General features: G+C 44.3%; 1 protein-coding gene across 4 annotated transcripts; it reads right to left on the reverse strand.

Moving 5' to 3' along the window:
- Positions 1–2,514: 2,514 nt before the first annotated feature.
- LOC125508071 (wings apart-like protein 2) lies at positions 2,515–10,989 on the reverse strand. 4 transcript variants are annotated; one of them, XM_048672665.1, is made up of 13 exons: positions 10,270–10,989; positions 8,760–8,859; positions 7,957–8,290; positions 7,594–7,706; positions 6,844–6,972; positions 6,655–6,748; positions 6,488–6,550; positions 5,367–6,031; positions 4,048–4,328; positions 3,757–3,901; positions 3,293–3,390; positions 3,117–3,198; positions 2,515–2,967 (listed from the first exon to the last, which is right to left on the reverse strand). In XM_048672665.1, the coding sequence occupies exons 1-13, from the start codon at positions 10,761–10,763 to the stop codon at positions 2,887–2,889; spliced, it is 2,679 nt and encodes an 892-aa protein (XP_048528622.1). In that variant the 5' UTR covers positions 10,764–10,989; the 3' UTR covers positions 2,515–2,886. The 4 variants fall into 4 exon arrangements, with proteins under 4 accessions (XP_048528622.1, XP_048528615.1, XP_048528610.1 ...); XM_048672658.1 differs by having other exon boundaries at positions 5,367–6,028; positions 6,467–6,550; XM_048672653.1 differs by having other exon boundaries at positions 6,467–6,550.
- Positions 10,990–17,463: the final 6,474 nt, after the last annotated feature.

The following is a 17,463-nucleotide window of genomic DNA, read 5'->3' on the forward strand; positions in this document are numbered from 1 at the left end:
TATTCTATGGCCCGGTTCGCTTTATCTACAATTCGTTTTCTTTTTTCAAAAGGCCCAAGACCGTATATTAAGTGTCACATGAATTTACAAACACGCCCACCCAGAAAGATAAAATTACATTTCATTTTTGGGGTGCTGAAATCTTCTTCCTTATGTATCCATCGGCGGAGGCATGAGCATAACTCCATGCTGCCTCTGGCCTCCGCCTAGGCGGGGCTTTTTTTTTAAAAAAACAATAGCTTGTAGAAGCAATGGATAAAAAGTCATCGATGCATATTAGGAGATACCAACGGCCGCGAATTGCAACGCAAATCGGAAACACCGATAAGGTCCTCCACTATGTTTTCGGTGCCAGAAATTTAAAAAGTTTGCCACATACACTTCGATGCCAAATATAAAAAGTTTAGCACCGGCACCACAACGTAAAGGATTTGGCACCCACCCACCTCTGGCCCACCTACGTATAAACTAGTAATATATCAGCTCAAAGCAGTGTCTCGCCGGTGGTGCCTCGCATGTACAGTGGCTACCTAGTTTATTGCCTCAACGAAATATGGCGTCGGAGCAAGTAGAGGAATCGATGCCCTGGAATTTTTATTTGGCATCGGCTGGGTTATGTAGGGCACCGGTGCCAAATGTTCAAAAAGTGAATTTGGCATCGGTTTTGGCCTACATAGTGGAGGGCCTAAGGATATGCAAAAACTTGGAAGACCACGAATGTTAGCTGAATCAAGAAGGATCCACTGGACCCCTGAGTCGATCGGATCACGGACCTGCCGGAGCACGGCTCCACACGTCCTCCGTCGTGGATAAACATACCAACAGAATCATGAAAGAGCAAGAAGAACATTATTCCTAGAAGGCGGCGGCCTCGATGTCCCAAAACCAAACTCAAAGACTCCTAAATAAAACCTTGGAAAAAACACATGTATCATTGCACAACAAGTTCGGGCCTGTCGACCTCGTCGCCATTCAGGACAATGCATCGACTCCCTCTTCTCTGGTGACCTAGCCAGACCGTGCCACCATTGAAGAATGCTAATGTGGATCACCAACGACGCCGACGAGCATCACCTGCCGGCAGTCGTAGCCTGACCACGAATCACCATCGCCATACCGTAGCAGCCCACCAGCTCCTCCACGTCAGGCTATGAACAACATCCTACCCACCACCGCGAGGCCACATGGGTTTTGCCCGTGCGGCTAACCCTGGCGGCGGCGAGAGGGATCGGATCACAGGGTGGCGGCTAGGGTTGGGTCCTACCTTCGTCGACTCGCGCTATTCCGGAGTTCAAATATGGCCCCAACTAAAATGATGGCAGAAATAATCCTATATGCTTTATCTAAGTGGCCACATTATTGATGTAAAAAGTAGAAACTAGTCTATTATTGAGCCTAAAATAAGACAATATTATTACGGATCTTCTTCTGATCCGTCAAATCAATTTTTTTTGCTAATCTACCGTCTTTTTTTATTTGCTAGATGTGAACTGAGAAAGTCTCGGCTAACACTATATCATTAAAAAATACAAGGCTCCTATATCATTCAATTGATCAAATAAAAAAGTATGCACGAATCTTCACGTAAAATCAAACGATGTGAATTGACTTGGTTAATTTTTATCTAGATGATAAGCTAGCCAATCTTTTTTATCTTTTTTTGTCAATTTTATCTATTTGCTACACTTGAATATATATTTTTCACCGGCACACATTAAAAAATGTTCAAGATTTATTTGAACTCTTTACTTGTAATTTCCATTTTGTTTTATTTAAATGGTTTGATTTGAAATCAGCCAATACTTGTATTTTCTTTGTAGTTGTACTTTTAATCTGCACCAATTGCACCTTAAGGTGGCCTTTGTTTGGGCTTTAGCTACAGATTCTTGGATTCTAACCCATCCAAAACAGAATCTCAAACAAACACTCAGATTTTTATCTTAGCTTTCAAAAATCGGTTCTGAAATTGTGCTACGCCGAGGCACAAGCCAGAAGCTGAGAATTTGCTGATTCCCTAGATGCCCGAGTTGCCACTTATCCAGGTTCCGGGAATAGATCATCTCCTCCCCGTTATTACGCTAGAAATGCCACTAGCCCCCAGCCAATTTCCTCTAACGCCAGGCTCTCCTCCACCTCGTTCTTTCCCACCCAACCGAACAGAGAAGGGGAGCCGCCCCTCACTATAATCCAAGCCACAACTAATTCTCAAGAATCTGTAGCCCAAACAAAGGGGGCCTAAGAAATGACAACTACCCTTTTCAATGTGTCACTATATTCGTTTAATTTGAGCGATGCTATTCCTACCACTTTCAAATATATGATGGTTAGCTAAAATCAAAGGAGCGTACAAATTTTGTACAAGTTGTAAGAATAGCATTTTTGCTTAACTTTTTGTGTAATTGACTAGCAACAATTTTGTCCAAATAAAATCCATCTGCTGAATGTAATCCAGTGTTTGGAACAGTATCAAGCAAACAAAATATCTGTTTAAGACACAGGAGGCACAGACCAAACGGCATGGCAACGGTACGTTCCATTAAGCTTCTTCAGATTTAGGCATGTGTGGTGACTGACTATGACTGGTACCAGTACAAATTACAAACACACACACGCACACAGAGTACATTCCCTATGATGTTATTTTACATTCAATTGAATTGGCTAAGTAAACAACGTGTTTTGAGAGGCGACAAGGAGCACACACAAAAGATGGGCGACAACAACAGGGGGGCAAAAGGAAAAGAAAAGAATGACACCATGGTTGGTTAGTTGCAAGACGACTGCAGGTCATCTGCGGCGCACGGGGAGACGAGGAGGAACACTTGTGTGTGCCTCAGCTGCGAAGAGGCCAGTCAGTCTATACAAAGTGACCTCTTCACCATCCTATCATAGTTTGCATTTTTCGATAACTTCTGTAACAGATGAGTGTGTTTCGTCTGTCATCATATTAAGCTGCAGATGAAACGCCTGCACATGTAACAAATAAACGGACTATTACATGCTCTATCTCTATACGCAGCAGCAAGTAGAAACATACCACAAGAAGGGTAAAATGTCGAAATGAAGAAGAAAATAAGCTTCCTACAAGGGTAAGATCTACCGGACAAGAGGCATACCACAAATTTCTCTAGCACGGGCACAAGAACTTTCAAGTTGTTATTTGGAAGGCAGCTGGAAATCGCTCCTCGAACCTTCATGCTGTTGAAGCAGACAAAATGTTAACAAGTCCAGACACATTATGCAATCAACTCACCGTAATGGAACATTACAGACGACAACTCAGATTACTAACCTTTCTATCGAAAGAAAGCCAAGCACGAGGGCTGCATAGGCCTCCACGATCATCATTTCAGCTTCCCGTGCTCCTTGCAACATTGACTCTTCATCATCCTGGTTAGTTATAATAAGCAGTCAATCAAATGAGCTACAGGACATCATACAATAGGATTTGCTGGCTACTAGGTAGAAAGTACTATACAGAACATCATACAAGGCATTTGCAACAAAGGTCCCCAAAAAGGGCTAATAATATAGTGCAGGTTTAAAATGGAATGGTACTCGATTATTCATGATATTTTGTCAATTGACTGGATATCAAAGCCTACAAATGCATTAGTTTCCATTTCATGGATTTTAAACTAAGGGATTCAATATGCAGCAAAACAGAAGGTACTTTGGAAACAAAGAGCGGGTAATAGTAATACACATCTAGCTTTACCATGTTTCAATGTAGATAAAAATTAAGGTTAGAATTACCGGTGATATAGTTGCAGAAGCTTCCCCAGAACCTTTACTTGCTAAGAAGATTGAACAGAGGAGTGGTATAACATCCCTCTGTGCCTTTTCACTCTGCGCATTCTTAGACAGATCCACAGAAACACGAGCAGATGCAAGCCGTACCCTACAGCCAGGTCATGAAATAATTTAGAACTAGACATTTGTTAGTTGGGATATATGACTGCTCCAGACCCCAAGGAACTAGCTGAAGCAGAACAGTAACACAGGCATGAATCAAACAAATGGAAAGGAAGAAAGTAACAGGCTTACCTATTAAGGCTATCTTTTTCCACGAGATTGACAAGCAAGCCCAATATGGCAACCAGAAAATCAAGCTCATGATCTCGCAGTTGCTTAGCTTTCACTTGGCATGCTTTGCTGTCCTCGGAATCGGTGAGGTCTTGTAAAAGATCGACATCTCGGCCAGTGTCCACGGAGAAATCAAATGAAGGGAAATGCTTGATGATCAAGGAGGCCATGGTGTTAAGTCCACCACATGATGCAATATGTTCACAACCAGATGGGTTGTCATTTGCTAAGTTCATAAGAACCTGCCAGAAAAAACATGGGAAAATCATATACTACATGCCATTGCAAAAGTAACACCGCCATAACATTTTTCTAACATAAAACATCATCCACCAACTGTTCAAAAGTTTCAATAGTGCACAGCAAAATAGAAGGGACGAATAAGATTAGACCCTTTGGACAGTTACAGTTTCTTTTTGGAGTGATAAGGTAAAGGTGCAATGATCTTTCATCAAATATCCTAGTAAGGAGCAGAAAAAGATAAGAGACTACAATTATTATGGGATATCTCACAAATACCGTCACAAGAAGCAATACATAGGTATGTACAGTTAAGCTTAGGCCCACAATTAGTTGAGACAAGATCAACAACTAGTTTATCCATACAGACTAGTCTTTCAAAAACAACTTATTGTCACAGTTAAATTTAATACTGAAACATATCTTCAAAGTGACTTAACAGGCTGAGCACCTAAAACCTTTTAAAGGTGGTCAATAAGCTTAGAAAATCATCTGAGCTGATCACAATTGGGACTTACCATACGAGCAAGTCCATTCACGCTCTGGATGGAAGTTCTAATTTTATCTTCAGTTTAATAAGCTTATTGTAACTTTTAGCAGAACCTTCAACCTTCAATAGGAGGCAAGCCTGAGACAGCTTTATGTTAATGCTTAAACCCAACTAAAGCAGGTTTCAGGTTAAGTAAGAGTGTTAATCAGGCACCACAAACTGAACTCTAAACTTAAGCATCGGGCTCAGCCCATTCCTCGAGTATGCACCGATGCACGGAATGAAGCAGATACTACGACATATTGATGTATATTTGTCTTAATACTCTTTCTTAAACTTCCAACCAAGTGACACATCACAATTCCACAAACAGTTACTGTGTGGTATAAATGGTGAAAGATCTTCCAGTGCATGCGATCATACGAATTCACACATTGACCAAAGGTTTAACAGCCTATACTGAGTATTCACAAATGGACAAACCTATTTCAAAGGGATGCAATACTTCTTTACAAAAATATGCCAGCCAACAAAAATCAAGAAGGCTTACCTTAATTGATGCCAAAAGGCAGTCTTCCAAAAGATTGGAATCATCGTCAACATTAGAATGGGATGTTGCACCCAGATGATGATTATTATCTTCAGGTTGATATGATTCCTGACTTCCAATCACAGCAATCCCACGATCGTCCGACAATTTCTCATTCGCTGATTTTGCTTGACAGCCATGTGTTGATCTCTTTTTTTGACCAAATAGTTCAGGCTCCTGATCAACATCATCAAATGCAAAAGGATCACTACCACTGCCACTTCTCAAATCACTGTTGCCGTTTTCAGACAGACGTCGTCGTTTTGCCATTTCTCTGGACGTTCCATCAGAACTATGTGCTGTTATAGAAACCCATCCACTTGAGCCTCTAATTGGGTTGGCTTTACCACGTTCCTTTCTTATATTAAGCTTCAGACCAAGACCAAGACCATTGCTGTGCCTCTCACCTAATGAAGCACTTGATGCCCTGTTGCTTGAAGTAGACTGGGAACAATCAAGTGTCATTTGTGATAGGCCAACATCACTAGTAGAAGATATACTAATATGAGAAGCATCTAATTTGGAAGATGAGCAATTTTGGCATTTTTGGTTCAGCGAAAGCTTATTTTTCTTTGAGTTCTTGCCCTTGCCATGACCATTCAATGTAGTTGCACCCTTGATGTCTGCTGCACAAGAGAATTTAGAACATGAGACCATATTAAACTTGTATCGAGGAATATATATCGTTGTGCTTTATATGAGACTAGAAGGTGAACGTCATAGTTTTGCGTACAGTGAACATTTGTGCACATGAGAATTTCAAACGTGAGACCATATTAAACTTGTATCGAGGAATATATATCGTTGTGCTTTATATAAGACTAGAAGGTGAACATCATAGTTTTGTGTACAGTGAATATTTGTGCACATGCATGATACCCTAACTGCCTTGCAAATTTATTGCTGCACCCAGAGAGGATACTTTGGGTCGTCAATATAGAAAAACACTGAAATTATATCAAGTATTGAATCTAGTGAAAATATTATATTTGCCCTAGATTTAGACAGTTCACAGGAAAGGCAGAAGTTCAAATAATTTGGTGGTTGTGACTTGTGACTACCAGAGCAGCCCCCTTTACAACCTTTGGAAGATTTTTTATCTGTACTGCTGGAAACAGTGGAAGAACTCTGAAGGAGAGACAGTACTGCAGCAAAGGAAAATAGGCATCAGATTGCAAGTTTTCAAAGTGGATGTTGAACGTTACATTATATGGGAATAGGAAAATACTGAAATCTAATGCAAAATTACCTGATAATAATTCAACAATATTGATAATGACACCAACAAGAGAAACTGTAGAGCCTCTGGGACTCAATTTTCTACTCATGCTGAGCAAATGGGTCTGGAAGGATCAAAAGGAGTCGAGTGAAGTTAAGAAGTAGTACATGGCAATACTATCATTGCACTGAACTAACATTCCAAGATATGGAAAATTACCTTGTTCTGATCACTTAAGAATGTGGCATTCTCTAAAATTTTCAAACATTTCAGGAGGAGTGCAGCACTTTGCAAAGATGTTCCTTCCTTTATGTCCAAGGACAGAGTGGAGGTATCCTTTACAATTCCCTGATATACAAGGTTGGCCAGCACAAATATATTATATTCTGTTAGCTTAACTGGTGTATAACGCATTAAGTATGCGAAATGGGGAAAAGGACTAGCAGAATAATTCACTGCGAAAATAAATGTGTACACATCGGAGACCCAGGTCATAAACTACACAAACCAGAAGCACGATAAGTGGCTTCAATTCACTTAAACTCTAAGAGAGGCTTGTGTAGTGGAAATTGTAGCGTTCAACAGGGTAATAATCATATAATGTCTCCATGCCATGAAACCTATGTAAGTATTATCACCTTGGACACATATAATCACTAGAGATTCAAAATTCAAAAATTAATGCTTGACATAAATCACTCTAAGACTGCATTCAGGATTTAAAATTTTCAATCAGAGAAAATTTCACAGCATAATTTTGTGCTGCAGCAAAGTTTTAGTGTGCAGCTTCAAGCATGTTAGGGCTTAAAATGTACAGACTACAAAAACATGCAACCATTCTTCAGCATTGTGACAGAACACATAATGACAGCTTGAATGTTGTTTATGTGAACCTGTGCCGAAGGATAAATTACCATAAAATACCTGTTTATTTTATGAAATAAAATAAAAAAATAAGCAAGATCATACCTCCAGTGAGGAATGACAATCAACCATAACATCAAAAATATTATCAAGACCACCCAATGCCCTTAATGTTTCTTTGAAATCCCCTCCAACTCTGGTCACCATGTCAGAAGTCTCTGAAAAGATAAACATTTGAAAATGAGTAATATTTCAGTAACTGTAGCAAAAAAATAAGTTACTACGCATAATTCTGGGCTAGGCAAGCCATCACTGAAAACTCAAACACAAGTGAAACAAGGGCTAGGCAAAGGCATCCATGTAAAGCAAGCATGCAATGCTTAACTTGTGAATTGACAGTGTACTTCGCGGTGAATGCAATAATGGCAATGGGGTAATCGTGGTCAAGAAATTGATTAAAAACCATACCCTCTAATGCGACAGCTGACAAGCATGCCTTTTCCATTGTCAACAAAGCAAGCCATTTTGAACATAATTCTGGCCTTGATGCTCTCTTGCCATCCCTGTCAAGTGGCTTGATTTCTTTACAGCTTAAGAGGATTTCTTCGACTTTTGATATGATATCATCTGAGCTGGAATCAGAATCCTTATTTGAGCCATTAAACATTTGAACTTTACTGATTCCAAGGAGTTTGGAACCTATAGATGGTGCTTTGACATCATTTGCGTCCATTGGAGGATTTAATAATTTAAGAAGAAACCGAATACACGATTCTGAATTTAGCACATGATTCTCTTGTACCTGAATAACAACAAGAAAGGATAGATTGATCATAAGAAGAAACTGAAGCTGAAGGAATGCTCATCGGAACTCAGAAGTATTAAAAGAGCAGCAACTGTTGGGAAAACGCATTCAACGAGCAATATATGTAATTCACAAATGAAAATCTGAATAGTAAATACTCCCTCTGTAAACTAATATAGGACATTTTATAGACTTGAGAGGGAGTATCAAACTAGCTGAATTTAAATCATAAATTATGGTTCAGCTGTCAATAAAAAATAAAGCATAAAGTTAATTAACTAAAGTTATTTTTATCATGCATTAGTGTTGAGAAAGAAAGCGAGTACTTCTACAAGAAAAATAAATAAACAACTTTGTCACGACATGAGTATCTTTGTGATTTGTGAGAAGAGAATATTTAATATGCACGGAAAGCAGCATGCACAGAAACATATCATCTGGTGGTTTGGGATTGAGAGGTACTCACATCACTTGCCAAAACAAATAAAAGAGCTGCCGCCGCAACACCACAGGAAGGATCATCAATGTTCAGAGCCAAAACATTATCTATAATTTGCTTTACCAGTCTACAGGACATAACAAAACATGCACTTGTGAGTAATAAGATGGAATGCGTGTAATATTTGAAGAAACAAATGAATTGTTTTTTAAACAGTGATTTTGATTTTGGTACTTCTCAGACTAAATAGATTACTGAGATGAACATTACATGGTTACATGTTAAAATAATTGTGTTCAATGAGAATTTACTTTCAACAACGTTAACCATCTACAGATGTAGAAATGGGTAAAACATCTCAAGATCTAGTAATTCCAGAGGTAACATCCTCACTTCAAGCATGCCCTTTGTTTCACTAAACAGTTTTACTATTTCTCAGGCAACTGAGTCACAGCTAAAAATAGTTTCGTCTTCACATCGAGAATGTGCAACTACACAAGGGATGAGATGATCTTGATCGGATGGCTATCAATGTTGACTGAGAAATCATTATTCCTGAGTTGACTGAGCTATAGACACACCCCTAAACACTAACGTTGAACTTACCCAGTTTAAATAAGCATTCCACATGTTCAGTACGCTTATTATTAATTATCTCATAGTACATCTTACAGAAACAACAAATTTGAAGACTGGCTGGGACAGGAACAGACAATATCCTACATCTTCAACTATACAGATCAAAGAAAAGCAGTATACCCTAAACTTAAATAGTTGTCAATTGTCAAAATGTTGGTATGACAGTGAGTTAAGAGTGAAACACTGGTGCTGTTCACAGCTCAAATAGGTAGCAACTCCATGGTTCAATACTGCGCTTTTGGTTAACAAAATGTATACTCTCTTGAACAGAGGAGAAATATTAGGCTCGAGTTCAATGGATGGCACTTCTACCAGCAATGTTCTTCAGACGTATCTATAGGCCGGAGCAAATTCTAATTCAAAAGGGAAGATGTCTTTCAAGACATTTCCAATCAATCACCATGCTTCCTTCTTATGGAATCATGGCATACTTGGGGTCTTAGCAAAAACAAAGAGACCATCCTGCTTAAGACGCAGATAACTCAAGTGCATACTCCTTAAGCCCAGTTGTGATAGTTAGTCAGTGGGGATTCTCGACAATATGTGAAGTCTTGATTCTACAACAAAAACCACGACAAAGCAAACTAATCGAACTAAACAGCTCAGGCCAGGCAAGCAAACAAATAAGCTGCATGAGTTGAGCTATTCATCATCACAAGACAAAGGAAACGGAGCGCGCTCGTTCGTGGTGGTTTGAAGGCCAAAAGGTGGCTCCTTTCCGGAAGAAACCGAAATTCTTGAGCCCTAATCGTACAGAATCCCAATCTTTGAACCGAGGTCAGCCGCAAGAAGCCCCAATTTGGTAACCCTAACCCGAGGTTCTCGATTCGGGGAGCCAAGATTGGGCACCAAGAAGAGCAAGAAGGCAACTTGTGTACCAAGAGAAAGGTGTACTGACCCCTGAGCCCGGAGGACGCGGCGGCGCGCGGCGGACGCGCAGATCCCGAGCAGCGCGAGCAGGCTTGCCCGGCGCACCCGCCTGGGCGCGGTGGGGCGCAGCCCGTCGAGCGCGAAATTGACCTCGTCGACGCTCTCCATCATCTCCCCGTACTCCTCGGCCTCCATGAGCGTGGCGGTGGCCGCCTCGGGCTCGGGCTCGGCGTGCCTCCCGCGTCGCCCCTTCCGGCGCGGCCCCTCTAGCCGGGGCGGCGGCGGCTGCGTGGGCGGGTCCTCGTCGAAGTCCCACATCGAGGAGGACTCCTGCGACGGCGGGAAGGGCTGCGACGCGGACGAGCCCAGCGCCGCGAGCTCGTCGTCCCCATCCCCGCCGTCGAAGTCGAACGCGTCCTGCGAGGACGAGAGCCCGCGGTCCCCTCCGCCTCCGCCGGCGGCGGCGCCGGCGGCGCCGTCGGAGAAGGTGCGGGATCTGCGGCCGTAGGTGCGCACGATCATGGCGACTCGCTGCTGCGGGTAGCTACAGCTCCGCGCATGCGAGGGGCGAGTAGAGAGAGAGAGATTTGGGCGTGGGCGTGGGCTTGGGCGTCTGTGTCTGGGTTTCGAACGTTTTGCTTTGCGGCTGATCCGGATTTGGGGATTCTGGCCTGGCCTGGGACTGGGAGGGGACGAATTCGGGGACGGGAGCTGCAGCTGGTTTCGTGCGTTGGTTACTGCTGGTGGTGGTGGTGGTTTTGTGCGTTGCTGCGGCCTGGGGTTAGTTATCGCGTGTCAGGCCAGGGTTAATAACCAAGGTAAAGCACAGCCTAGTTAGTTTGAATCGAAATGGCCGCGGCGTCTCGACGCGCTTCTCCACGGTCAGATTGTTCCTCCATCTTGATTTTGATAGAGCACTTGTGCACACGGTCTTGAGCTTCCTCGTCTGGTCAGCGTCTAGGGCTTAGATCAAGCATGAATGAATGAAATGAGTAGACATAAGCGTATGGGTTTGGCTAGAAACACCTCCTCCCCAAGAAAAGCATAGGGTTCCTTTGCTTCCCCAGCGTCGCCGCCGGTCCGCCTCGTCCACGGTGACCTTAGGGCCATGGCACCGCGGTGGATCCCGGCCCTTGCCTGTGGGAGGGCTTCGTTTTTAGATGTTTCTTCAACTTTCGTTAGGTTTTGTGTTCTGCTCAGGAAGACGAGACGGCGGCGGCTCTCTGAAGATGAAATAAGATTCTCCTTGTCTAGTCCCCATTCCGGTGGTGTGTCTAGTATCGTCGGTGGGCGTGTGAGGGTGTGTCTCCGATGGATCTATTTTTGATGGATTTGCTCGGATCTAGTCGTAGTTCATCTATGTTTGTGTTTCTTCAGGTTGGATCCTTCTGATCTACGCTACTCTTCATCAGCGGCAGTTGTTATTTTGCTGCGCTGGTCCTATGAGATCTTAGCACGACAATTTTTTCGACTGTCTACTACAACAAGTTTTGCCTGTCTCCGGCGAGGGAGGAGCGATGACGGCGGCGCGCCTTTGGCTCGCTTCGATGCTTGTAGTCGTCGCTAGGTGGTCTATAAATCTGGATGTAATTTTTATTATTTTCCAGTATTCGTTGTATTGCCATGATTGAAAATGAATAGATCAGAAATTTTCTCGAAAAAAATGTGTAGACATGGTTGAATAAAAGGAGACTGTCTCCCAAATAACTGCGTTGATGCTCAATTAGATCTTCACGAAGCTGGGTATGCAAAGCCCCATCTTCAATCCTAGGGTATGTCTTAAGAAAAGTTTGGATCCGATCCTAGTTCCGGCAAGGTTACACAAGTGAAAGATCATGGATGTCGCCTAGAGGGGGGGTAAATAGACGCTTTAAAATAATCACGGTTTAGGCTTGAACAAATGCGGAATAAAACTAGCGTTTAATTTATCAAGCACAAAACATAAAACAATTAGGCTCACCTATGTGTACCAACAACTTATGCTAAGCAAGAGAAACAACTAAGTGATAGCAAGATATATAACAAGGAACACTATGGTTATCACAAAGTAAAGTGCATAAGTAAAGGGCTCGAGTAAGAGATAACCGAGGCACACGCAGACGAATATGTATCCCGAAGTTCACACCCTTGTGGATGCTAATCTCCTTTGGACCGGTGTGAATGCACAATGCTCCCAAAAAAGCCACTAGGGCTACCGTAATCTCCCCACGCCCTTGCACAATGCAAGATGTCGTGATTCCACTAAGAGACCCTTGAGGGCGGTCACTGAACCAGTACAAATGGCAACCCTTGGGAGCGGTCATCAGAACCCGTACAAATTGCTCGGGGCACTCTCCACAACTTAATTGGAGTCTCCCAAAACTTGTCCGGAGCTTACACCACAATGATTGAGCTTTGACAACACCAACCGTCTAGGGCACCAAAGCACCCAAGAGGAACAAGCGTTATGGTGTCCAAACACCCAAGAGTAATAAGCTTCTCACCTTTCGCTTCCACGTGTCACCGTGGTGAACTCAAACCGATGCACCATATGCAATGGCAAGGTCACACGCAGTGCCCATATCCCTCACTCTCAAATCCACCACGACAACAAAAGCTATGGACGAATTGTTGGAAATATGACCTAGAGGCAGTAATAAAGTAGTTATTATTATATTTCCTTAATCATGATAAAGGTTTATTATTCATGCTAGAATTGTATTGACCAAAAACTTTTTTTCGTGAATAAGCAGAGGATGCGTATCTTTTCATTGATAGAAGAAGAGTTGTACATCATGAGGTTACAAGAGCTCGCTAAGCCATGTACGCAATGAGGCATGGAAGCGAGCTAGGTGCAGAACAGACATGGGGTTGCTCAGCCCCAGAAACCTATAGAGCTATCTCCCGGGAAGGATTTTGTGTAGTCCGTTGGCGCCGGCCTTGGCCCACATGCGCGCTTGATGATGTCGGAAAGCCGGGTGATGGAGGGATGCTCACCGTCGAAGACGCAAGCGTTCCGGTGCTTCCAAGCCACCAGGCAGTGAGGATGATAAGGGAGGCCAAACCTTTGCGCGTAGGGGATGGTGAACGGTTACAGGACGTCTCCCACTAGGTGAAGAAGTCAGTGCCACTGCTCGGAATGTCGGCGGTAGAGCAAACCCAACTGAGGACCTCATGCCATATTTGGCAGGAGAAAGGGCAGCCCGCCAAAAGATGTTGCATTGTCTCCTCTTCTTGATCGCAGAAGGCGCAAGAGTCCTCGTGTGGAAGGCCATGTCGAGCTAGTCGTTCAGCCGTCCAGCATCGGTCTTGCAACGCAAGCCACATGAAGAATTTTATGCGAAGGGGGGCCCATGGCTTCCAAGTGAGCCGCCAACGTGGGTCCTGGCAGGCGCCGAGGAAAAGCGCCTGGTAACATGAGTTGGCCGAGTAGGTAGTGGAAGAAGTCCAGCGCCACTGGAGGGAGTCTATGAGTCAGTGGGAGGGACGTGACGCACGCAAAACCAAAGGTCGACATACTGGATGAGAGCGGCAGGGCCCAGGGCGCCCTGGATGTCACAGACCCAGGAGCGTTGTAGGAGGCCATCATGCACGGTGCGGGCCTTGCGCTGCCGCCGAGGAACAAGCGCAAGAACGAGCGAGGTGATCTCGACGACCGATCTACCGTTGATCCAGTGGTCACTCTAGAACCTGCAAGTGCGTCCGTCGCCGAGCGCCCAGATGGTAGGCGCACGGAAGATGGCCGAGATGACGGGGTCTTGTGGAATGTGCAGGTGGCTCCACGGGCACGACGTGTCCGTGTACTTGAGCCATAGACATCGAGTTCTAAGCGCGATGCCGGTGCGTTGTAGGTCCCGGACGTCGAGGCCGCCAAGAGAAAGCGGGCGGCAAACCCTTTGCCAGTTGACCAAGCATTGGCCGCCTTTGGCATATGTGCTCCCAGCCCAAAGGAACCCATGAATGATCTGATTGGCCTGCTTGAGGATGGAAGGGTTGAAGGTGATGGCAGTGAGGAAGTGCGTAGGAATGGCACATAGGACATGCCGGACGAGAGCAAGGTGATCTCCTCGGGAGAGGAGGGAGGCGCGCCATGTGGAAAGCTTTCGCTCCAGCTTGTGTATAATCGGCATGAGGCTCTAAAGGAAATATGCCCTAGAGGCAATAATAAAGTTATTATTTATTTCCTCATATCATGATAAATGTTTATTATTCATGTTAGAATTGTATTAACCGGAAACATAATACATGTGTGAATACATAGACAAACATAGTGTCACTAGTATGCCTCTACTTGACTAGCTCGTTGATCAAAGATGGTTGAGTTTCCTAGCCATAGACATGAGTTGTTATTTGATCAACAAGATCACATCATTAGGAGAATGATGTGATTGACTTGACCCATTTCGTTAGCTTAGCACTTGATCGTTTAAGTTTACTGCTATTGCTTTCTTCATGACTTACACATGTTCCTATGACTGTGAGATTGTGCAACTCCCGAATACCGGAGGAACACTTTGTGTGCTACCAAACGTCACAACGTAATTGGGTGATTATAAAGGTGCTCTACAGGTGTCTCCGATGGTGTTCGTGGAGTTGGCATAGATCAAGAATAGGATTTGTCACTCCGATTGTCGGAGAGGTATCTCTGGGCCCTCTCGGTAATGCACATCACTATAAGCCTTGCAAGCAATGTGACTAATGAGTTAGTTGCTGGATGATGCATTACGGAACGAGTAAAGATACTTGCCGGTAACGAGATTGAACTAGGTATTGAGATACCGACGATCGAATCTCGGGCAAGTAACATACCGATGACAAAGGGAACAACGTATATTGTTATGCGGTTTGACCGATAAAGATCTTCGTAGAATATGTAGGAACCAATATGAGCATCCAGGTTCCGCTATTGGTTATTGACCGGAGACGTGTCTCAGTCATGTCTACATAGTTCTCGAACCCGTAGGGTCTGCACGCTTAAAGTTCTGTGACGATAGGTATTATGAGTTTTTGTGTTTTGATGTACCGAAGGTGGTTCGGAGTCCCGGATATGATCACGGACATGACGAGGAGTCTCGAAATGGTCGAGACGTAAAGATCAATATATTGGATGACTATGTTCGGACACCGGAAGGGTTCTGGGAGGTTTCAGACATATACCGGAGTACCGGGGTTACCGGACCCCCCCGGAAGCTATTGGGCCTTATGGACCTTAGTGGAGAAGAGAGAGGGCAGCCAGGAGGTGGTGCGCGGCCCCCCTTGCCCCAATCCGAATTGGACAAGGGGAAGGGGCGGCGGCCCCCCTCTCCTTCTTTCTCTCCACCTCCTCCTTCCCCCTTCTCCTTCTTGGAATAGGAAAGGGGGGCCTACTTGGAGTAGGATTGCCCCCCCTTGGGCGCGCCTCTCCCTTGGCCGGCCCTCTTCTCCTCTCCCCTTTATATACGGGGGTAAGGGGGCACCCCAAAGACACAACAATTGATCGATTGATCTCTTAGCTATGTGCGGTGCCCCCCTCCACCATAATCCACCTCGGTTATATCGTAGTGGTGCTTAGGCGAAGCCCTGCGTCGGTAGCTTCATCAACATCGTCACCACGCCGTCGTGCTGATGAAACTCTTCCCCGAGCTCTGCTGGATCATGAGTTCGCGGGACGTCACCAAGCTAAACGTGTGCTGAACGCGGAGGTGTCGTACGTTCGGTGCTGAGGATCGGTCGATCGTGAAGACGTACGACTACATCAACTGCGTTGTTATAACGCTTCCGCTTAACGGTCTACGAGGGTACGTGGATGACACTCTCCCCTCTCGTTGCTATGCATCACCATGATCTTGCGTGTGCGTAGAATTTTTTTTGAAATTACTACGTTCCCAACAGTGGCATCAGAGCCAGGTTTATGCGGATGTTATATGCACGAGTAGAACACAAGTGAGTTGTGGGCGATACAAGTCATATTGCTTACCAGCATGTCATATTTTGGTTCGGCGGTATTGTTGGATGAAGCGGCCCAAACCGACATTACGCGTATGCTTACGCAAGACTGGTTCTACCGACGTGCTTTGCACACAGGTGGCCGGCAGGTGTCAGTTTATCCAACTTTAGTTGAACCGAGTGTGCCTACGCCTGGTTCTTGAGAAGGTTAAAACAACACTAACTTGACAAACTATCGTTGTGGTTTTGATGCGTAGGTAAGAACGGTTCTTGCTCAGCCCGTAGCAGCCACGTAAAACTTGCAACAACAAAGTAGAGGACGTCTAACTTGTTTTTGCAGGGCATGTTGTGATGTGATATGGTCAAGACATGATGCTATATTTATCATATGAGATGATCATGTTTTGTAACGGAGTTATCAGCAACTGGCAGGAGCCATATGGTTGTCGCTTTATTGTATGCAATGCAATCGCCATGTAATTGCTTTACTTTATCCCTAAGCAGTAGCGATAGTCGTAGAAGCAATAGTTGGCGAGACAACAATGATGCTACGATGGAGATCAAGGTGTCGCGCCGGTGACGATGGTGATCATGACAGTGCTTTGGAGATGGAGATCAAAGGCACAAGATGATGATGGCCATATCATATCACTTATATTGATTGCATGTGATGTTTATCCTTTATGCATCTTATTTTGCTTTGTTTGACGGTAGCATTATAAGATGATATCTCACTAAATTTCAAGGTAAAAAGTGTTCTCCCTGAGTATCACTAAAAAAATACACTTCCGTGATGATACGTGTTTGTCACAGTAGGTCACGTTTTTTGTCATGCATGTACATCCATGACAATTTTATGACAGAATCAAGATAGTCATACCTGTGCTGTCGTAGAAGTGTTCCATGACATTAACAAAATTATCATCACGGAAGTGTCCACTTCCATGACGATAAATCGCGCGTCACAGAAGTGCTTTCGTCAAGGGTGGCCGACACGTGGCATCCACCGTAACGGAATGCCGTTAAGCTATCGGGTCCGGTTTTGGATCCGATAACCCATTAACAGCCCCGACCAATGGGGATTTTCCACGTGTAAAATCATCATTGGTTGGAGGGAACACGTGTTGGCTCGTCGTTGGGACAGATGTCGTCCACTCATTGGACCCAAAGCGTCTATGATACGTCGACACGTAGCATGGCCCAACAGAGGCCCATTCCTGTGAAAAGGCCGGCCCGTTTGACTTGGTCAAAAGGTGACGGGCCGGCCCACGGCAAGCTAGTTAACGACATGTTCGCATATAGCCCATTTACAGCCCGC

Source organism: Triticum urartu, chromosome 1, assembly GCF_003073215.2.
Source record: "Triticum urartu cultivar G1812 chromosome 1, Tu2.1, whole genome shotgun sequence".
Taxonomy (NCBI): domain Eukaryota; kingdom Viridiplantae; phylum Streptophyta; class Magnoliopsida; order Poales; family Poaceae; genus Triticum; species Triticum urartu.